Source organism: Monopterus albus, unplaced genomic scaffold (genome assembly GCF_001952655.1).
Source record: "Monopterus albus unplaced genomic scaffold, M_albus_1.0 scaffold419.1, whole genome shotgun sequence".
NCBI classification, from domain to species: domain Eukaryota; kingdom Metazoa; phylum Chordata; class Actinopteri; order Synbranchiformes; family Synbranchidae; genus Monopterus; species Monopterus albus.
The window spans coordinates 11951-34856 of record NW_018128299.1 but is presented as its reverse complement, the minus strand read 5'-3'; the positions used below and the strand labels follow the sequence as shown (position 1 = coordinate 34856).

The 22906-nt window shown below is 39.7% G+C and overlaps 3 protein-coding genes across 11 annotated transcripts in view; 2 read left to right on the top strand and 1 right to left on the bottom strand.

Moving 5' to 3' along the window:
• Nucleotides 1-682: 682 nt before the first annotated feature.
• Nucleotides 683-3067, top strand: card19 (caspase recruitment domain family, member 19). The gene is made up of 6 exons (XM_020586692.1): nucleotides 683-765; nucleotides 1269-1408; nucleotides 1994-2150; nucleotides 2284-2346; nucleotides 2634-2699; nucleotides 2865-3067. Exons 1-6 carry the CDS (start codon nucleotides 759-761, stop codon nucleotides 2972-2974), a joined length of 543 nt encoding a protein of 180 aa, XP_020442348.1. The 5' UTR covers nucleotides 683-758; the 3' UTR covers nucleotides 2975-3067.
• Nucleotides 3068-5561: 2494 nt separating this feature from the next.
• Nucleotides 5562-11205, bottom strand: LOC109951937 (ninjurin-1-like). The gene is made up of 3 exons (XM_020586714.1): nucleotides 10868-11205; nucleotides 7217-7454; nucleotides 5562-5707 (listed from the first exon to the last, which is right to left on the bottom strand). Exons 1-3 carry the CDS (start codon nucleotides 10904-10906, stop codon nucleotides 5565-5567), a joined length of 420 nt encoding a protein of 139 aa, XP_020442370.1. The 5' UTR covers nucleotides 10907-11205; the 3' UTR covers nucleotides 5562-5564.
• A 1187-nt stretch (nucleotides 11206-12392) lies between these two features.
• The window catches only part of wnk2 (WNK lysine deficient protein kinase 2), a 22458-nt gene continuing 11944 nt past the window's right edge, over nucleotides 12393-22906 (top strand). For 8 of the 9 annotated variants that reach the window (XM_020586711.1, XM_020586710.1, XM_020586709.1 and 5 more), the window contains exons 1-8: nucleotides 12393-13956; nucleotides 17908-18080; nucleotides 18254-18474; nucleotides 19641-19798; nucleotides 20191-20279; nucleotides 20502-20721; nucleotides 21478-21745; nucleotides 22024-22331. In XM_020586711.1, coding sequence (XP_020442367.1) covers nucleotides 13282-13956; nucleotides 17908-18080; nucleotides 18254-18474; nucleotides 19641-19798; nucleotides 20191-20279; nucleotides 20502-20721; nucleotides 21478-21745; nucleotides 22024-22331 — 2112 coding nt within the window. In that variant the 5' untranslated portion in view covers nucleotides 12393-13281. Of the gene's footprint in view, nucleotides 13957-16555; nucleotides 16628-17907; nucleotides 18081-18253; nucleotides 18475-19640; nucleotides 19799-20190; nucleotides 20280-20501; nucleotides 20722-21477; nucleotides 21746-22023; nucleotides 22332-22906 lie in introns of all 9 variants that reach the window. The other variant, XM_020586712.1, reaches the window with a different exon arrangement.

Here is a 22906-nt window from a genome sequence, read left to right as displayed (position 1 = left end):
TCTCTGAGCTCTTCAGGCAGTTCCTTTGACTTCATGATTCTCATTTGCTCTGACATGCACTGTGAGCTGTAGGGTCTTATATAGACAGGTGTGTGGCTTTCCTAATCACGTCCAATCAGTATAATCAAACACAGCTGGACTCAAATGAAGGTGTAGAACCATCTCAGGGATGATCAGAAGAAATGGACAGCACCTAAGTTAAATATATGAGTGTCACAGCAAAGGGTCTGAATACTTATGACCATGTGATATTTCAGTTTTTCTTTTTTAATAAATCTTTGATAATAAATAACAAAGAGTGAACAATTTAAGGGGGTCTGAATACTTTCCGTACCCACTGTACCTGGTGTATTACTTTACATAAAATTTTCAAACTTTTATGAAATATATCAAGAAATAATCCAATAATATAGGTTTCATGCATAATACTATTTAGACCGTAGACAGTAGGTTAAAGTTTTTAGTTTAGTCCTAAAGCAGACTAGGAGAAAATACGTTTTGTTTATGTTAAGCTATATAAACTATACTTACAAGAAAAAAAGTTGTTACATTAGGTTTTAGTTACATCTACTCTTGGTTACAACGGAAATACTCAGTTTTACTTGAAATAAATAAAAAAGTGTATTTGTATAAGAATGTTTACAAGGCTCAATCGAAACATTTCTATTTCCGGTGAAAAGGTTTTATGAAAATGTTGACGTTCCAGCGCGGTGACGTCAGAGGGCGTGTCTTGCCAAAGGACATTTGGAGACTTCAGAATGGGAGGTTTGTGTCTTCAGTTACAGTAATTGTGGTTAAATGTTCATTTTACCATGTAACCTAGTTAACCTTCAGTTTCGCTGTAATACTTTCCAATTTGGTCCAATCTACGAACATTATCACTGCACTAACGACTAACTTGAGAGGATGGCTCGCTTTGTCAATGACTGTACCGTCTCATACCAGGTTGAGGTTTCTGTAAAGTTTCACCACACGCCCAGTTTTCTGTCAGCACAGAAAATGCTCATTAAGTGTTTTTGGTTTTGTAGCATTCCCAGTCCATGCTCTTATAAACCTCTGCTGCCACAGTTACGAGAAAAGACGGCGATAACACTTTACCGTTCAGTCAGTAACCTTGCTAAACTCCATTCTGTGGCGGAGTAGACTACTAACCGCAAAATGACGTCTCCGTCCAATTAAAAAGTTCATCTGTTAACACCCAGTCCATAGACAAAAGCTGGTGCTAATGTACAAAGTATTTTTAAACCTCTCTCTTGGAATACGAACAGACAGTTTTCGAGAGCAGCTGATAGAGGACTGCGCTTTCCTCAAAGCTGACTGGAGACTGGACACAGAGCTGGTGGACAAACTCATCCTGCAGCTCAACAGAATCTACCCGCAGATACTCACAGACAAGGAGGCCACCAAGGTAGGTCCTCATCCACAAAGTGCTTCAATGTGATGGCAGTGTTGGAGCACATTATGCGAAAATAATGCCACAATGGACAAATACCTCATTGTAAGTAAAGGCATTGCATTAAATTATTGTCAAATACAGTACTATCTTCAAAATGTACTTATGCATCAGAATGACCCCTCTCAATGTTGTATTGCCAATTATAGCATATTAGAAACTAAAATACTTAAGGAAAGTAAAATTGCTTAAAACTGGTTAATTGTAAGGACAGTAAGTTGAGTAATTCAGATATGCTCCAACACTGGAAAAACTTATAAATCATTTTTCTATGATAAAATTATTAACAAACACCTAATATGTTTATTAATGTTGTAGGCTGTGGTTAAAAAATTAAATAATATCTTAAATAAGCAACAAGTCAATATGAAAAACACAAGGAAACAGCACTTTACTGTGAATAAATGAAATAATTTCTAGAAGAATTCCAGTAGACTTGCTTTATTCTGACCTGGGCAATCCACTTAGAGTATCTGGATATGGCAAATATTTCTACATGGGCATCAGAATAGCCTCATAATTGCTGTCATTTTTATCCAGTTCAGAAACGTGGATGTGCCCACTAGTGTTCGACTGGGTGAGCTCTTGACACATCTCCAGGGAAAAGGCGATGATGCATGCAGGGAGTTTTACAGGGCTCTGCACTTGCATGTAGAAGAGGTATATTACAGCCTGCCAACACGGCTTCGCCTCAGAGGTAGGCTGCTAAAAACTTCTTTGTCATGTCATGTGTGATGCCAGTGAGATGCTCATCATTATTTGTACATTATACATATTTAGGTGTGTACACTTTTTATTTTGCACACTAAAGTAATTTGTTCTGCCTCCAGATTCCTTGGATCCACTCACACATTCACGAGTCTACCGACAGAGACATGTTCTGAATGACAGAGGTGAGATGTGAAAGTAAAACAGACAATGCATGTTAGTGTGAAATGTTGAAACAGTCCATCTGTTCATACTATATGAAACAGCTCAATATTTTGAACTAAAATAATAAAATGGAACTTTTTTTAAAGAATGGAATCAGCAGATGACTTAGTGATACCCTTCAGAAATAGGAGCATGTATGACTTAAGCCTTTTTTCAGGCTATAAGCATGTCAGGCAGTTATTTAGCACAAACAACCACACCAGTTCATTAGTTACATTTACATAGTGAGGTGTGTACATCTCTCCAGGTCCCCTCTTCTTTCTGGGCTGTTTCAGCCTTGCAGTGGGAATGGGTTTACTCTATTACTACAGCGGTAAGTTGTTTTCTAGGTTTTTAACATCATCTGACAGTGGAGTTGTGATAATCAGTTAATGTGTATAAACTATTGTGTGTCTATGCATGTCATTGAGAATGTAATTCCACTTCAAGCTGTAACACTCAGTGTTACTAAGAAAGCATTTTTTTTTTTTTTTTGTAGAATCTAAGGTGACGGGAGGCAGCCGGGCCCTAGGGATGGCTGCTCTGGGTCTGAAAAAAAAAGCTCAGGAGGTTCTTATATGGTACACTGAAGAAAGCCTTGTGAAGTAGAGGGTGACTCCTACACACCAGCAGTACTGCTTTGATGAATGCTTTCTGTACCAAAGCACAGCACACTAAACCTTTGCATGGGTTCAATACTAATTTTATACACAGTGGATATGTTGTTTGTGATCTGAAACCAGACCCCAGAGATGAGACACATTTAGAGTTATATTTGGCCATTTGGCACTTTGCCCCTATTTTCTCTTGTTTATGTCTACTTAAATGAGTTCATGGGAAAGCACTGGGAAGTCCATTATAGGACAATTGTATTATATGTCTTTACAAAAAGAATAAGCCTCCAATTAATTAGTTAAAGGTGTTAATAGATTCATTTTCTGCCGGAATTTGGTTCAGATAACAGTTTAAATATTTTTACAGTTTGCTGAACCCTGTACATTAATTTAGGTCATGAAACTTTATGCTGCTTTATATGCTCAGTCAACACTGACTTCCAGTACAGTAAAATAATTTCAGTCAGAAACAACATCTTACAGTCAACCTGACTGGGACATGTCTGCCATCTTGCGGTCCAAAGAGGAACTGCAGGGCTAAAGTTAGGGACAATACAGCTTGTTGTTGTCACAAGAGCGTTCTGAAATCCTGCTCTTCATATTTATACGAAAAATGGTTCTAAATATTATCGAGCGAGATCAAAATGGCAGTAATTTAATTTTATACGTTTTATAGTGCCTTAGCGAGGTTTGCAATCACGTGATTTCTTCAACCAATGATAGTCCGCTCTACCAGCGCAGTGCATTATTGGTAGCGATACTTCGAAACAAAATATACAAATATCGAATAAGGAGTCGTATTAATAAAGCGCAAACACAATGACCGCGTTTATATGCACAATAAAAGCGTTATACCTTGTAGATGTAATATTTATAAGTCTTGACCTTGCACCATAAGTAAAACTATGACGTACTTTTCCGCATATATAAAGCCACAGTTGTGGTGCGAGGGTTGTGTTGTATGAAAGGAGAGAAGGTTAGCACTCCCCTTGACAAGGATGGAAGTGGCCCTTGTGGCCTGCAACACGCATACGGTTAAGGCATTGCCACCTACTTCGTGGCATCTCTAACCATGTTTTTTATTGCCACTTACTTCGTGGCATCTCTAACCATGTTTTTTTGAATCTCTAAAGTCATAAACTTTTTTTTTAAATAAATTTCTTGGTTTCTCTTAACTTTATATTTACGTCTCCTGTTATCACTGTGTTCTTTAGGGCTGGAAGTATGCCCAAATGTTTTGCGTATCTGTTTCCGCTGGGTGCGTACAGGAAAACGTTTTTCCTTTTGGCCTGTAATAGCATTTAGCCCACTGTTGACTACACAAAGAATTGCTGATATTTTATATTTGGTTAGGAGTGTGTCTCTGAGAAAGAGGAAGCTCGGTATGTAAGTTGCATTCCACAATTATTGATATTGTTTATGTTGCCTTTTGCTGACTATATATATATGTTAGTTTCTGATACAAAGAGTGGTAGTAAATGAATGTACCTTAAAAATGTGGTATTTCTCAGGCTGTCAATACACAATTAAATTAACATGCATACCACAGAGAAAGGCTTTTAAACAGAAGTGCCTCTCACAATGGTGCTTTGTCTTTCTGTGATATGGAGGTTGGAGGTTAATCTTCAGGACTTTAAAAGCCAACATCAGAAGCACCTGGAAGTGTTTTTACATTAAGCAAGGCTTTGTTGTTATTGCTTGTACTGTTTGATTTCTGGTGACTGCCACTTGTCTACTTACTGAGGTCCACATTTTGTGTGCACTGTGTTGTGCAAAAATGCCTTACATTTCTGAGTGCCCTCATTTGTATGATTGCGACATTTGTTTTTGAACAATAAAGAACAATGTATGATAATAATAAACAGGAAAATAACACATCTTATTGTAGTTTTATTTATAAATTCAGTTTAAAATAGTGGTCACAGAATGTATAGTAAAGGCTAAGAAAATGTTTGACCCTTTAAAAAAGTGATAAAAGTAACAACATACACTATATACTTATGGGCAGACATGGTCATAAGATAATATATGCATATAAATCAATTTAAACATTCACAATAGACTTTGCAAAAACCATGTAAGGTCTACTAAATCATTTGGTTTAAAGCACCGTCAACCGTACATTTACCCCCATAATAAAAATGTAAGGCATCATGTGCAGCAGTTGACTAAAATGCTTCCTGCTGCATTCAGTTATGACTTACTTTGATTTTGCTATGGTGAATGTCTTGTCAAACTTAAAAATAACAGTAGTCTTTTTTTCAGGAAACATTCACAGTAGTCGGTCACAATAGTGACTGATACACAGTTTGGTGCTCCTGATATGTTTGTGTTATAAGTATAGACAAATATGTGTTTGCATCAGTAACCTGAGCATAATAAGAGGTAAGAAAAAAGTGAAGTGCCACGTAAAATAACACCTGATCAGAAACCCTTCTCTCACACGCCAGGCAGTGTCACTTGATCCTCAGAGTACAATGGGTTTCCTCAAGCCTGAGAGGTTGAATTACAGAATAGCCAATGTACCTGTATACCTTTGGCTTTGGGGAATAAATATCCTGTCTATATATATATAAAAAAGGCGATCAATCTTTCGAGACAGGCCGCTGGACGCCAAAGGCTGTGATGAAGATGTTGACTACAACTATGATAAAGACAAAGGACGTGGCGACGTTCTCCATGATGTTCAGCCTGTAGTGCATTGCTTCGTCATTTAGATTCCACTTAACTGGTGAGAGAAAAATTACACAGGAGAATGTTTTTAGTTTTTCATAGTAGAGGTGACCTTTCCCCAGAAGGGGGTGAAGCAGTGTTTCCTGTCACAATAGCAGTAAATTAATCATTACTGAAGATTATAACATATATTAAAAGCACTAGGTGAATCATTAGCATTCCTCCATTAGGGCATTACATCCTTCGCTGGCCTGAGATGAGAGAATCTTTTTCAGTTCTGCTTTTCTATGCATCATCTTAGTATTTGGAAGTCTCCTATTACTTCATCTATTTTCCTTGTACTGAAGAGAGTTCTTTTAAAGTGAAAACACCTGATAACAGAGGAGACTTGACAGGCGTTTCTTCCTGCTGTGGACTCTAAACTCAACTCTGTAGTGTTTTCTGCTAGGGCGAGATAAGGACATGGGCAGAGGGGCAGAGCCTTCCAATTTACCACTTTAATATATTAGCAATTTATACAGACAAAAAAAGCTTTATGTGGCCAAATGTGATTTTCAACTTGATTTGCATAGATGATTTCAAGGGCTGTAGTTTTTAAACCTGCATGAGATAGGAAATTCAAGTTTGTACATTTGTCATTTGCAGTTGTAGAGAAAGCTAACAGTCTAAATATAATGTATGTATAAATGGTATTAACAGAGGAGTTCTGCTTTTCTGCACCCCACAAAAGATTAACTGCTTTTGTGAACATGCGAGTACAACCTGAGAGTGCTTGTCAGTTGTATTTTCATAATGCATGTGACACTGAATTTACACGAGCACACACATTATTACAAGTATGAGTTTTGGCAGTAAAAGCTGTGCCACAAACCTACATTGTAACTTAAGTGTTTGTTCATGCAGCTGTGTGTAATCTGAGTTTCACGCACAGTGTGCAAGCTTTGCGTACTGCGTTTCACAGTTGTTTTCTTTGAATGTGTACTTAGATGTACACAAAAACTATTCTTTTTGAATCACTGTATAACCTTGTTTTACTGTAACGTTGTTACTAACTAGTTTGGAAACAAGGGTTAGTCCCTTTAAATCAGCAGTCCCCAACCTTTTTTGTACCAGGGACCACTTTTTTTTAAAGGGTTAGCTTATGTCGCTGATGTGTAAAATGGCGTGCCAGAGTCAAGTGCGGTAGTGAGGCAAGGGCGCAAACAGTCGTTTTTCAAACTAAGAATAATGAAAGAAAAATAACTAATTTAAAACACAAAATTTTTTCTTTGCGGCCCGGTACCAAATGATCCACGGACCGGGGGTTGGTTCCCGGCCTTAAATGATCATATTTCTTTATCACTTTATACATAAAACAAATTTATTTTTGTGCAGTGGAGGGCATTAACAATACACCTATATCAGTATTTCTTAGTGTTAAACAGAGGGTGTACAGATAAGTTGGGATTTTGGGCTAAATAAATAAAGTGATTTGACTTTTCCATAAATCTTTTGATGTGTAAATGCTAACAACCCAATAACAGGGTTTGCCAAGGAGAAATTGGGAAGTGACTTCCAAACTTACCTATGAAGATGAGCAGGATTCCCACCAGGATTTGTAGGATGAGAGAGATGCTAATCATTGTAATGAGGACCGTGTAGTAGGGGAACTCTGGTCCTTCCGCCAGCACAGCCTGCAGCTGGGAGGCGTTAGCCATTAGCAGAGCCACATCCAGCATGCTCTCTGCTGCACTCTTCTTATTGGCGTAGTGGTTCATGTTCAGGGGTCCCTGTAGCCTCCTCGGCCGGCCTCGCAGCGCAACCTGAACAAAACACAAACCCATCAGTGCTGGACCAAGAGCCTGAGAATCCACTTTTAGTTAGGTGAGGATTTCAGATTGATATTGATTTTTCTGTTAATGGTTCTGTCATGGTTGATTCCAAAACATTACAAATATAATCATCAGATATCACTCATTTTGTTAGCCTCATCTACATACACCTAAAAATCACTCTTAATGCTGTGATACAAAACTGAAACAATCCATTTTCACTTTCACCAAATGCTGAAACTTGAGTAATCATAGCATTTACAAAGTTACTTTAATATGGAAAACATTACCACATTTCATATAAATATGAAACTGGCGAAATGGGAAGTACCATTTTCTTTTTAAGAAACTCCATTGTGTGGCTTGAAATGTGGGGATTTCTTGTTCTAAAATCTCCCACTTGGCTCCACAAATTACAGAGGTGCGTCAGCACAAGCAGGGAATTTTTTTCCCATCAAAGCTAACAGTCCAACACAATAACAGTCTAAAGGATTATCTAAATTCACAAGTTTATGAGGAACGTATCATTTAACTACCACGCTGTGACTGAATCACTTTTTTAGTTCAACTGTTTGTGTTTCGGAACAACAAAATAAAAATGTTTTTTAATCTTTTATTTAACCAAGTGAAGCCTCACTGAGATAACGTCTCTTTTTCAAGACTGACCTGGGCACTTATTTTAAAAAAACACATTAGATTAGACCTTTTCAGTGGCACAGTCTGAACCACCTGGCCTGTACACTGTGTCAAAAACTAAGTTCTAAACACAAAGATGTTAACAGAAATGAAAGTGTTCACACGGGAAAGCTGTAACTCATGACAAGGCACTCAGCTGGTTTCGGTCCTGAGGTCATAAATATTGTGCAAAGTCCTTTATTTTAGCTGACCAGGTCATACATTACAAACACAAAAAGGATGAAATGGCCTCCACCCAAATACAGTGGAAAAAGTGAGCGAAGACACTTATTGTATGGACGTTACAAAGATGACAAACACCCACTAATCATAGTGGAAATAAAAAAATATCACAAATGTTATTATTAGATTATTGTGAAACAGTCTGTATTATTTATTAAACTAAATATGAAGTATGTCATTTTGTAGGAAGCCGAATTTCCTGGCATATTAATGCTGACGAGAGGAAGAGGTTCTGTCAAGGAATCAGCTAACTTCCTTTTTGTGGAACAGCGCAGGCAGAAGTTGTTTTCTGTTTCTTACAAGTGACAAAAACATACCCGTATAGTAAATGGTAGATTTAAGAACACGGAGTAAACATTACAGAAACCCAGCGACAAAGCAGAGACCCCCATTGGGTTTAGTGTAGTGCTCGGGGTCTCAAATGGGTGGAGTGTAGTCCAACAATGTCACACTTGTTGGCAACAACATACACTGAGCTGGTTCCCCTCTCTTCACCTCTGAAGACCTGCCAAGTCACAGCGGAAAAAGATGCTCTTGTGGTTGACCAGCAGATGATTATGAGAGTTGCCCATTATACACACTCGCTATTCTTGAACTGTGATTTGTAACTACCGGTACAGCTCCTATACCCCAAGCTTTCCAAAGCATGGTGATCTGCCACTGAATTAGAAAAACAAGATAATGTGCTTCTTTATCTCCACTGAGAAACTATATCTCATATTGGGTTTTGCAACTAAACTTAACCTTATGTGTAAATTGTTGTCTAAGCGACAAAGGATTTGTCACACTATAAGCTGTACAATATATTATATGTGTTTATGGTGATGTTATTATATGTCACTATTAACTTTGCTAATCATTTACAGCTTGCTACCATGATCATCTTCCTAACAATGCAGAGATGGAGACTAACTTTACTATTGTTATTAACAATCTATAGTGACATTAGATTGCTTATTTTGATTGATTTTTTTTTATTTGATTTTGTTTTGATTTATTCATTCAAGCATGTAAAACAGTTGATATGTCAACACATGTAATTTCACACATATCCAACAATAATAATCCACTATCAATTTACTAATACCTAGTACATGCTTGAATGGAGTAGGAAGAAGTTAGACTTATCTAGTCCTACCCCATGACATCATTTTACAACTTTTAAGTCCTAAGCAATATCTCTACATAAGTAATTATCTTCTACACCACACAAGAAATATAGTACAGAATTATTACATAGTGTTAACATTCATACACCACACCCACAATGTTCCATCTGATTAATCATTAAACCTGTTCTTGCATGTATCTTGATTGACACATACCTTTATATTTATGTTTAAACTAATCAATTCTAGTACTATTTTTTATGTCCAAATTTAAATTAATCCATAGTTTTACCCCACTTATGGAAATACAAAATCTTTTTTTGGTTGTACGTATAGCATGAATTTTTAAATTTAACTGACCCCTTAAATTGTATCCCCCTTCCCTTTCATTAAATAGTTTTTGAATTCCACCAGGTAATAAATTGTTCCTGGCTTTATACATAAACACAGACGTCTTATCAGTCAGTTAAAGCAGCAACGTCTATAAAGCCAAAATCCCAAATACTATACAACGTAACAAGCACTTCCCTGCTGCAGGGATCCATTTTCTAACCTATAACAAAACTATGACACCTAGAAATTTGATTTCATATACTTGTTCTATATTAGTTCCCCCAATTTTCAATCGAAGTTCATTATCTAGTCTACGATTCCCAAATACTTTTTGTTGACCCCACTTCCCAAATAGAAGTTTTACTGCAGTCACCACTTCTCATTTGAAGGATTATCATTAAGTCCTTTTGCCAGTTAAAGTTTAGATCATTTCAATCTAAAAATCTACGTTGTTACTACTTATTACTGTTGATAGATAAGTTGTACTTGGGTTTTTATTTGTTGAATAACTCAGATCTATTGGACAAACCTGTTCCAAGAGTACAGGCACTGGGACAGAGATGTTCAGTATTATGAATGGGGACAAGCTTTAACCCGTTAAATGCCTGATTCGGGACACTGGAATCCTTTACGGGCCAGTGGTTGTACTGCAGCTACACGGTCATTATGTGTAAACAGCCTCTGTAGAAAACAGCAGGACTACGGAGCCAGACTCCTCTCACAACAAAGTAAATGAGTGAAATTATCAAATTAGCCTTCAACTCGGATCTAACCCGAAGCGGAGCTGCTGCCGCTAAATGGATATCTTAAAAATAATCGAAATTACATTAACATCACACAGCGTAAGGATGCCAGAGTGTATGAGACAGATGGGTGAAACCCCGCTGGGTAAACATTCCCTGTGTACTGACGAATATCTCATACATCGACCGGGAGGTCGTTGGCGGAATTCACCCTTGTCAGCGCCTGGCACTGACATTGGCGCTGCCTCCTACTAACAAGCTAGTAATTTCCTCGTCGTAACGGACACCAGTGCCGCCTTACCTCATCGCCGCCGTTCATTTCCATGTTTTCCGATGCCATCTCGTGAATAAACCTCGTTATACCCGAAATAAGTTGGTCATGTATAAGTTAGTGCAGAAAAAGTCGGAGGTCCGGCCGGCTGGCATAGGCGGTATATAAAGAGCGGTGACGACGACAGTGGATACTCCAAACTACCGCCCCTCGACACACGGAGGCTGTCGTCTGAGAGACCGAAAGACTGATAGGAGAAGTGAGCACCACAGGCTGCAAGCTAGCGGGACTTTTCCTACACTAGCGAAACTGAAATCAAGAGGCCATGCAGAAGCTCAGGCAGTGCAGCGCTTTAGTGTGGACTGCAGCCTGACTCTTTACTGCCACCGTGCGGCTCCATGCATTATTGCACGTTGGACAAAGTATAGATTGTCATAATGGTGGAAGAAACACATTGTTTTCGTGGGTAGAATTAGCAATAACAGTGTAAAAATACTCTGTTACAAGTAAAAGTCCTGTACTCAAAATGTTACTTAAGTAGGCTAACAGTACAATCGTAGTAGCAATACACACAGTGGCACATTTCACATGAATGAAGACCCAAAATTTTATTGTTTTATTAATTAGTGATCCATTATTGTTCATTACATTTAATATTTCAACTGTTTTAGCCGGCGGTGGAAGTTTGGTTCATATTACCAAACAGGATTACTATAAATAAACGATGACAGACTCATTAATGCATGAGTCATTCTGGGCCTCTGGGAGTCTTCCCACTTTGTCCACTTGATAATCCAGTCATCAAAAGTAATTAAATTTTGTGGGGAAAAGTAGTCAGTAATGTAAATAATTACACAATTCCAACATAGAGGATATTATAAAATAAATGATTGTGTTGGAAGATGACAGTGACAAATCACACCATAGCTTTATCTCAAACCAGAAGATCTTTATAAATAAAACAACTCGAACAAAAGTCCAGTGATGTTTTTACTGTGTTTGATACTTTAGAAAAACTCCTGCATGTAGTCATGGTAGGCTGCTATGTTACTAAAGCAACTGTGAAGGTTAGCTAAAAATCATGCTGAGAGGAAATAGTCTTATTAGAATTAGAAAATATAATTTGTACGATATTTTCTGTTACATCTATAGAAGGTCAGCATGCAATGGCTTTATAAAACCTTTATGTGAACTTATACTAAACTGTTACAAAAACACAAGACATGTATTAGTAAATGTGGCAATCTACAGTATGTTGATATCGCTTTTTATTGTAAATAGACTTATTTAATATACTGTATATCTGAATGCTGTTCAAGATTTGAAGGTAGGCCTTTTTATAGCTCACATGGACACGGGCTTCTGCTGTGGCTGCAGTTATTGTGCAACATTTACAATGTACTAATTCGTATAGCCTCAAGGTGTTTGTGGAAGAGTAGCATTAAATGGGGACCGGTGCATCTTTTCCGGGAGCCCAAGCAGCGTCCCTTTTGGTTGGTAGGCCTTAACAATCATCTTCCCATTGGAGGCTTAGCGCGTCACGATGAGGGCGGACATGGTGAGGTCCACACAGCCTGTGTCAGCGGAGGCTGAGGGTGCCGCCTAAAAGCGTGCCGAGTCATTGGATACGTGTTGTTGCTAGGAGCGTGGGTTGTGCCGTGAAAATGTCTAGTTTCCTCAAACCTGAAAGAGATGAAATTCAAGAAGACAGCAGTTGTATCAGCTGGACGAGTGATGCGCTGACAGCCGCCTGCTCCAAACTGAGCGAAACTGTGCCGCAGTGAGCATAATCTGATAAGCGCTTTTGTCCATCCTGCTCTCCGCTCCAGGACACCATCCTGGAGACAAAAAAGTAGGCTACGTGCGGACAGTTAAATGGTCAGCTCTGAGGTGCTGAGGTCATATTTCTCAGAGTTGATTCAGATTTTCACCCAGAACGCCTCCTATTTATTTGCATCAACCAAAACCTGGGTCGATAAGCGTTCACAGCGGATGACAGCTGCGCACTTGGTCTTCCCGTGATGTGTCTTGAAAGGATTAGTGCGTGGCACAGCGCGCTGTAGGCCGGTGAATTGTCTGCGGAACAAGTCACATTTTTATAGTATGCGCTGGAGCACACACTTGGCCTATGCAGCATGGAGGAAAGTGTTTTGTGAGCTCATAGGTTGACCTGGCAATGACATTAGGATTAACTTGAATAACTCTGTGTACTGCAGGAAGGTGGACCGCGGCGTGAAGGAACAATGCACGCATCACTCGAGCAGGACATTTTGTGGGGATGCTCTGTGTCCTAAACAAATCCATAAGGCCATACACCCTGAACTGGCGAACTGCGTCACTGAATGCGAGTGTTGCAGGTAGAGAGCAAACTCTCCCACCACCGGGAGAGGCGCATTAACCTCCTTACACAATGTCGCCGGTAAGTGTTTAACAGTTCACCAGGGATGAATTCGGCGGACAATTCAAGCAAAGATCCACCACTGGGATCCACATTTTCCTCAGCACCCAACTTAGAGTCGGACATTAATGCGAATGCCTGCAGGCCTATTTATGAGAATGGGACAGACCACAATGTCACCATACACAACGCTGCCTTGCGAGGATCCAGTGACCCTAGCGCATATCCCTCCACAGAGTACCGGGCACGGGCCCGCCAGAGATTCGTCCGACGGAGTTTGTGGGTGTCAGACTCCGAGGAGCAGCCGTTGGATACGCCGGAGTGTGTCAGTAGCAGCCCTGCGCTCAATATTGATTTGCGTTCCCTCCTTGACCGGAATCGGACCCGGGTTCTGCAAGGAGCCCGTCTGGGCCTCCAGGAGACTTCCAGCACCGAGAGCCAAATAGGGCTAAAGGACAGCGCCACAGAGGGCGTCAGCACCAATGAGGAGAAGGAAGACAGGAGCGACAGGGAACCCAAGGCAGAGGTTGTGCCCTCGGATGTCACAGGTAAAGCAGGAAGTGACGAGAACGAAGAGGAGCCCGGGCTGAAGGCTGTGTCCACCTCACCTGGGGGGCGGTTTCTCAAGTTTGACATTGAGCTAGGGAGAGGGTCCTTCAAGACGGTCTTTAAAGGTCTTGACACCGAAACCTGGGTGGAAGTGGCATGGTGTGAACTGCAGGTGGGTTCAGTGATCATTTAAGTCCAATTCCAATAAGCCAACAAAAGCCTGTATAGGCCACATCTGGCCTGTTTGACTGTCCAGAGCATCCTTTGAGTGAACAGCCTGAGAAAGTATGGGTCCCAGCTAAACTAGCCACCTAGAGATGTACCAGATTATATCTAAAAAAACCCTTGAGGTCAGTGGGTTGATATCAGGATATTCCATGTATTTTTTGCTCTTCAGGGTAAAACTAACTAGTCTGCAGTTAACAGGCATTTGTGTTACCTACTTTATTATTCATAGGATTTTTATCGAAAAATTATTTCTGTTCTAAGCTTTTATAACTTCATATTGCTAAAGTGCTGTGATGAGATGGCTTGAAGAGATAGAAACTGTCCATCATTCATGTGGATTTTCCCCCTCTAATTATTGCCTAAATGTTGTCATAATGAAGTTTACAGCTGAGCTGATCATTTCCAGACTTGGTTAAAAACATGAGAGGGTTCTGTTATCTCAGTAGTTTAGAAAGACATAACAATGAAGTCTGTATTTTTTGTCCTGTGTGTGCTTCCTTGACTTGATTTGAACTGAAACCCTTTGCTCTCGCATTTGATTAAGCCCTTTATTTACAATCAGCAGATAAACTGAATGGCACTTTAATTTGTTGGAATTGTAAGATTTGTTCTAGCCGGGGTTATCATACAGCAGACACATAGCTTCATAACTGCTACAGCTTTCTGTATCACTAATCTGTGTATGTGATATGTGATGATCAGTTGAGCCACAATCCATGTGATATACAGATCAGCCTGTAGACCTACCTGTAGACAGCATTTCCCCTCCTAGGCTCAAAATGCATGCTTTTGCAATCTCACAACAAATTACTGCAAGAGGGTTACATTTGGAAACACTAAATGTATTACATTGCCATGAGAATAACTACATTTACATTCTGATTTATACTATGGAAAACAGAGGTGCAGCCACTTGTTTTTAAACCAATATTGTGGAAACAGACTTAAATTTGAACAAAGCTAGTTTCTCTTCTCTCTTTTAAGTTGAATATTTTGAACATTTTTTTCAGTTTTTAGTAAATGGATATGGCAGCCAGCATTTCATACATTTTTACTTTATTCCTATTGTCCTGGGAATGTATGAAATACATTTTTTCTTATGAATCCATGGAATGACATGTTCACTGTACTGCCTTTACTATATTAAGTATATAATCAACCTGTTTTTTTGCTTGAAAAAAAATGTGTACCAAACTTATAGAAGCTGCTTGTTTTGTGTTGTTTTAGTCAATGCACTGGCTGGTACAGTACTTGTATACTGCAGTTTAGATAGTTTGTAGTGGCCAAATAATTAAGCGGTTTCTTGCCAAGTCAGCATCTCAACATCATTTTATGGCCCTTTAATTTACATTCAGTTCTGATAATAATACAATTTGTGAGTCAAAGCCCTGCAGCGAGACTTTATGGATTTAACTGAGCTTCAGGGTGAACAGAGCTGATGCTTTTTTGCCTACCATAGCAGAATCCAGGTTCACCCTGTCAGGCCTGCCGGAATGAGTAATAAAAATAACAGCTCAACTCAATCGGGTTTAGACATAGAACTAAAGCACTGTTGTGCTTGTCTCCAAGCTCCCATCGGCAGCAATACACATCTAAATTTCACTGACGTAAGCAACAGAACTGGGATTTGTCTCGTTCTGTTTGATGTTAGCACCATTATATACACATAATGAGGCTCATTTGGATGTGAAACATCAATCAGTTCTTCCAGCAGTCAACAAAGGCTAGTCCTCAATTGATTGTGCACCGAGTTATGTAACCCGGTTGAGGTCTGTCTCCTCCACTGTATGCCTCTGATGCAGTGGAGGAGACAGACCTCAACAAGGCTAAGGGTAATATAAACTAAGGGCCCTGGTGACATCCCAGACTTTTGTAACTTGTACTGAATAAGAGTAGCTTACACAGTGTCGCTCATATTGGAATAGTACAATAAACATTATAAAGGAATTTAAATGTGCCTGAAGTGTTTTCAGTATTTCTTGTCACCTATTTGGACAGAAACCAACCACTTATATTTTTAACACTTCTACAATATTTACAGGAATTTAAAGAAGAATAGTACTTTTTGAATGTCTATCAGGAAAGACATGTATCATGTAATAATTTCTACAGCACATGTAGATGCACAGTATGCATGTGTGTGTATTTGTGTGTCTGAGCAGGTTCTTAGGGGAGAGCTAGGGATGATTCAACCTTTCTGTCCCCAGAGGTAAGGCCTTGCCCTTCAGAACATCTGTGCCTGTGTGGCTCATTTACAGAAAGCTGCTGTAACACTCATGCTCTCTCTTTATACAGTATGTCTGTATACAGTGTGTTTGAGGGTAGAAATAAGAGTGAGACAGCAGAAATCCAGATGCTCAGGGAAAAATTGATAAACCAGGTGTAAAGGCCAGCAGGTTCATGGTTAGTCTTGTTTCTTACTTGCTCAAACACTATGCCACTTTGTGATTTGTCTCTCTGTTGTACATCATTATGTGTCCTGTATGATGGCGTAGTAATACATACTAAACTATGGATTTATACCCCTATGGTATTACACACAGATGCGTCTGGAGAGTGAATCCTGCTGATGCAGCCCTCTGCACCAGGACAGAGAGGGAGGAGAGAGGGAAAGGGTGGGTTCAGCTAAGAACAGTGTGTAAGACATGTATTAATTGAAACACAGCAAAATAAAGAGTTCTAGCCTTTTACTGGCCCCACAGATACAAATATTAGTGCTGCTAACATGGTTTTTATTGTGTAAAATTAAACCTCAGCAAAGCAGATTTGGGGTTGTAAGGGCCACACCCTGCTTAGATTTTACCTCGGCATAGCTTCTTTAATATTCTATTCGTAAACTTCTCAGAAATATGAGAAGGGGCAGTATGGACAGAGAGATGCATGGGGCAAAGTGAACTACATTCATTCTGAAAAAGAATCACATTTATGAAGTAAATCAGGAACATCCTCCACAATGCTGCTCCTATTCTATGGTGCATTAGGCTGCGCCCTGCATAAGTCACTGTGGGCTGTGAAGGAAATCTGATTCCCTGTCAGTCAATAATCATTGCCAAAATATATGCAGTATTGTGCATCCCAAAGACTAAATGCACCCTCATTGTTCCCATTACAAAGTATCTATGAAGAAAACAGGAGAGGACATCTAGAGATTTGTTGTGGCATGCTGACTGGAGAAAGACAGAAATGTAGAGGATGTTCACTGTCAGCTCTTTTACTATTTATACAACAGCTCAGGGAAAGCAAGGGCCAAAATATCGACCCGGTATACACAGACCCACTCAGGCTGTGCAGAAATATATACAGTAAATACATCAAAGATAGAGATTTTTTGAGGTTTTGGCCTTTTTGTATGGAAACATTTTATTTGCTGCTTGCCATTATAAACTCTTACTTCATTTGAATTCACAATTTCATTTTTCTTCTATTATTTAGAAGCCACACATTTGATATTTACAGATTTAAAAGGTTTCATGTTTATCTGCCATGACAGTTGTCTGTCTCTATATCACAACGCCAGATTAAATAAGGCATGTACTCATCTGTCTTCTGAAAAGAAACTCTACTCAGTTGTGTGTTTTATGCATAGTACCGCTCAAAATACCAAAATACAGAGGGTGCGTTCACTCTAAACATAAACCACAGCCAATACTGACAGAGTTCCTGCAGCAGACCTTTTAAATGAGGCTGAAATGTGATTCTATCTTTTTGCAAGAAAAACACTGAAAATGACAGGGTTCAACTGCTCCTTCCTCCTCCACCACCCCTCAAACTGTAAATTACTCCTTGGGCGTTGTCTCCGATAACACTCCAGAATACTGAAACACAACAAGTGGGCAGACCTGGAATTCATTATTTCTAATTTCTTTAAAAAAAAGTATTTTTCAATTTTCCCCAGGAAAGGAAACTGTCCAAAGCTGAGAGACAGAGGTTCAAAGAAGAGGCAGAGATGTTAAAGGCTCTTCAGCACCCCAATATTGTTAGATTTTATGACTTCTGGGAATCACCGTTGAAAGGGAAGAAGTGCATCGTTCTGGTGACAGAGCTAATGACCTCAGGGACACTAAAAACGTGAGCATCAGTTTCTAAAGAATTTCTCTACAGTTATTTTTTATGTATATTTATGTATAAATGGTGTTTTCAGCTGATGCTGAATAAGAGAAATAATAATTAGCGATAGAGAAACGCTAATTGGAAACATTTTACGACTCTACCATTGTAATGATATTTTTATCTTTCCACAGGTATCTAAAGCGCTTTAAGGTAATGAAGCCTAAAGTTCTTAGAAGCTGGTGCAGACAGATTCTTAAAGGCCTCCACTTCCTCCACACCAGGACTCCTCCAATCATCCACAGAGATCTCAAATGTGACAACATCTTCATCACTGGTCCTACAGGCTCTGTCAAAATTGGCGACCTGGGCCTGGCAACACTGAAGAGGGCCTCCTTTGCTAAAAGTGTTATTGGTTAGTCATGAGCTAGTTGGAGAGATGCTGGTTTATTGAATAATAACTAACAGAATATTTATTTAACACCTGCAATAACAGATTTTTTTAGGCACTCGGAGGCAGTGGCAACAGACAGTAAATACAACACTGACATATTATCACTGTTTAAATTAAATGGGACCTTGATGCTGTTGCTGTTTTGGTCTCTACTAACTCCTGAGGAAATATCTGACTCTTAAAGGATAAGGCTGGTCGTTTTCTATATTAACAGTATTTCCAACACTCCCTATACAGACGCTAAAACCAACAATAAATAGACTGTGCTCACGGTTAACGTCAGTCAGCCTGTCAGTTCTGGATTAGCTTATTCGTCTGTGCCATAGACCTCCGCTAAAAAATGATTGAAAACACATCAGTGAAAGACAACGCTGCAATGAGTGACCTATATCCTCATTAGCAAACCCCAGACCCAAGCACGGGGAGCTAGCACAATGTAAACAAAGCAGAGAGCTCGAGCAGGACCTTGCAAATGCACAGTTGACTGTGACTAGTGCTAACTTCAGGAATTTATGGCCACTCTGAGCCTTTGGGGCAGCATAGTTGGGTCTGGGGTTTTGTAATGAAAATTACTTGTCAGCCAGTGCAGCAGTGTGTTTCCCTAATGTGTTTTTAATTGTTTTTGAACAACAATGAAGGTCTATCGCATGCACAAACAAGCTAATTCAGGACTGACACACTGATAGACATTAACCACGAGTAGAAGCAGTTAGTTTTGATCTGTGTATGGAGATTGCTGAAAATACTATTAATATGGCAGTTTTCTGTTCTTTTGGTTAGTTTTCACAAACTACAAACCTATATGTATGTTAGTTGGTGTGAGTTTCAAAGGATATACAGTGAGTATACATTAAGATACCCTGTAGCCTATAGTGTTTGTTCTCATTAAGCACTGTTTACTATAAGTCAATATGGTTTGGACAAAGTTTTCTCAAATTGGTTAACGTTAAGAGCAACACTGTTTTATTGTGGACAACTTGCACAGAATATCTTAACAGAATATTTAGAATGATTGTTTAGCAATCATATCAAATTTCATTCATCGATGTTGCTCTTCATTTCAGTAAAATAGCATGATGACCGCATGTGTGCTCATAATTGATCAGTCTCATGTATCAATTCTCCAGGCACCCCAGAGTTCATGGCCCCAGAGATGTATGAAGAGCACTATGATGAGGCTGTGGATGTCTATGCCTTTGGGATGTGTATGCTGGAGATGGCCACTTCAGAATACCCCTACTCCGAGTGTCAAAATGCTGCACAGATCTACCGCAAAGTCACCAGTGTGAGTAAAGGCTATAGCAGCAAAACCCCTTAGTGTTCTGAATGGTGAGAAAATACATTTTACTTTTAATAAATTCAGCTTTTCATTTGTAAGAGGTAGAATACATTATTCCTTTGTATAAAAGTTGCAGTCCTACTGTAACCAGAGAATTGTATTTTTATTCTATGACTGCTATATGTTATTAGTTTTACATTATTTTTTTGTGGATAAACTATTCCCTCAGTTAATCATTCTAGCACTCCAGGTGTCCTCCTGTACAACAGCAGCTCCTGAATTGCCATAGCTGAGATGTCTTATAGAGAATAAAGTGTTTTAGGTTGGCTGTAATTCATGTCTTGGTGCTGCAGATGTATTTCCTCTGTTTTGTATGTTAATACTGGTTTGTTTTTCAGGGGGTGAAACCTGCCAGCTATAGTAAAGTCAGTGACCCAGAAATCAAAGAAATCATTGGGGAGTGCATCTGTCATAGATGGGAAGAAAGGTAAGTGGACCAGGACCTTGACAGTCTCATGACTTGTGATGCCTTTTGTATATAGGTAGAGGTTGATCCTTACCTTATTGCCTTGGCTTTTTTTTTCTCGCTGGTGTTAATGCTGGTATTAGGCTCTGACACAGTGGCTGTTTCTGTGTGTTGTGCATCATTAGGTTTCATGTCACTGTGGCCTGTAGTGCAGGTCATTACCTAGTTGTGTTTTTCCTACAGGTACTCCATCAAGGACCTCCTGAATCATGCCTTCTTTGCAGAGGATACAGGCGTGAGAGTGGAGCTCAATGAAGAAGATGATGGGAAGAAATCATCCATCGCTCTAAAGCTGTGGGTCGAAGATCCAAAAAAGCTCAAGGGGAAATACAAGGACACTGGAGCCATTGAGTTTACATTTGATTTGGTGAACGAGATCCCAGAGGTTGTCGCCCAAGAAATGGTAAAAAAATACTTTGAGTTACTGAAAGAATCACGTATTTGCTGAATATAAACAGGCAACAGTTGAACAGTTTGACTTTTTCTTTAAACCATTAAACCCCTTTGCATTTCACAGGCTCTTTTGTCAACTCAGCCACAGCTTTGGAAAATATTCATTTCTGATTGGTAGCCAGGTGCCTGTTAAAATCCTGAAACACTTCTAAAATAGTGCTAATTCAATATGTAAGAAGTATTCAGCTACAAATAACCAGCAATAGCAACAATATCTCTGCTTTGAGGCCTGTTACTACTGTAGGTAACTCTCATTGGTAAAATGAGCTTAATCATGGGTTTAGTTAGCTACAGACAAACTGAAAAACCTGATAGTGATTTGAAGATGATTTTTCTTTTTGCCTGTGTTAAGTGGTATATGCACATTAATACACAAAGTAGTGATTTACTGTATCAGAACAACTTGTTGATTTATTACCTATGTGGTGTCATTCCATTATACGTAATTGCATGTAGACCTGTCTTGTAATAATGCACTTGTCATTAATTGGGAACACAACCTTGGGCCCATTAATGTGACTAGGAGCTGGTCAGGGGTCTGTAATGTAGTGTCTGTAATGATAGGTTCTGTATTGATTGAAACTGAGTCTGATCTTTGGACTTTCATGCAAACTCATGGAGGGCAGGACAAGTCATAAGGTGTTGAATTACAACCTTTCCGTCATTTGCTCTGATCTACAATGAGTATCTTACCTGTGTCCTGCAGGTGGAATCAGGGTTTTTCCTGGACTGTGATGTGAAGATAGTTGGGAAGTCTATTCGGGACCGTGTGGCTCTCATCAAATGGAGGAGGGAGCGGACTGTCTCCCCAGGAAATGGTGAGGTAGCCTCGAAAAAAGTGCATCAGAACTTACTCCAGGTGCCCAGTACTGGTGTACCGCAGGAAGCCACGTTATCTACAACAGATTATGAAGACCAAGAAGTGGAGCAGCAGACCCTAGTCTGCACTGTGCCAGCCATCACATCTGCCACATGTGAGAATCTGCAATTAGAAACACACATTAATGTATCGTATATCATACACCCTCAGCCATTAACAGGCAATGACTAAAAATGTTTAAACTGCTATTTCTGAATGAGTGAAGAGAGTGACAGAAAAAAGTGTCTGCAGTGTCTGAGTAACACATATTAGCTTTTGAATTTTAATGAGACACTCCTCTACTGTGTTCTCCCACGTCCTTCCTCAGTGTATGTCCTTCCTGCAGAGAGTACCACTGTGAATTATAATATTTTATTCACTCTGTTATTACAGCTGACAGTGGAATGAGCCCTACCATGCAATCAGATGACCTAAATAATCAGCAAAATGGCCCATACCAGTCACTTTCAGAGCCCATTTCCACAGCTCAAATGATCTACAGTCCTCCAGCACAGGCTGACTCTCAACTGCACCAGGGGCCCTACCAGCAACTCACAGCACAGGCCTCTCATGAAAACTACACACAAACATCCACGCAGCTACACCAGGGAGCCTACCAGCAAACCACAGGTCAGCTGCATCCCAGGGCCCATCAACAACCTGCAGCACAAGTGCACCAGGGGCTTTATCAGTCTAAAACAGTGAGTGAAAGCATTTCTTATTTTTGTGGCAACTTCTTTTACATCTTTCATTTTGCTTTTTGAGATAACATTTTTATTTTCTTTTTTGCACTGATACCTGATATCAGCACCACTAAAGCGATCCCTTTGTATGCCATGACAAAGTGCTTTAGGCGTGGGAGTACCTTCCTGGTTGAAATGTGTAGCACACATTCTCTCAGTACAGCAGTGAAGTCACAGGATCAGGCTTCAACAAGTTACAAAGAGAGCCCAGTGCATGCCACAGACAGCCTATGCTCCAACTCTGCCCAATATCCATCATTATTATCTCCTCATTTGTCCCCCCTGTCAATACTGTCATCATGACTCAGCAAATCATTTCAGTGCACCTCTGCTCCCTCAGAGTTTACAACCTCCATCACAGCTCTGTCTGAGTGTCCCTTGCAGCCCACAGCCACATTGCAAGGCTTGCATGTCTGTTTTCCTGAGGGACAGGACAATGGGAGGCAGCTCTCTGACACACACACACACACACATACGCTTGTTCTCTCCTCCTTCATCAAACAGTCAAACACCCCCATTGACTTCAGATTCAC

Bases quoted from the DNA above. Each gene is read 5' to 3' on its own strand.
- card19 (XM_020586692.1), top strand. The intron at 1,409-1,993 runs GTAGGTCCTCAT...ATTTTTATCCAG, and splicing joins CAGACAAGGAGGCCACCAAG to TTCAGAAACGTGGATGTGCC. The intron at 2,347-2,633 runs GTGAGATGTGAA...ACATCTCTCCAG, and splicing joins ACATGTTCTGAATGACAGAG to GTCCCCTCTTCTTTCTGGGC.
- LOC109951937 (XM_020586714.1), bottom strand. From the start codon at position 10,906: ATGGCATCGGAAAACATGGAAATGAACGGCGGCGATGAG. The intron at 7,455-10,867 runs GTAAGGCGGCAC...TGTTTTGTTCAG, and splicing joins AAATGAACGGCGGCGATGAG to GTTGCGCTGCGAGGCCGGCC. The intron at 5,708-7,216 runs GTAAGTTTGGAA...TTCTCTCACCAG, and splicing joins AATCCTGCTCATCTTCATAG to TTAAGTGGAATCTAAATGAC.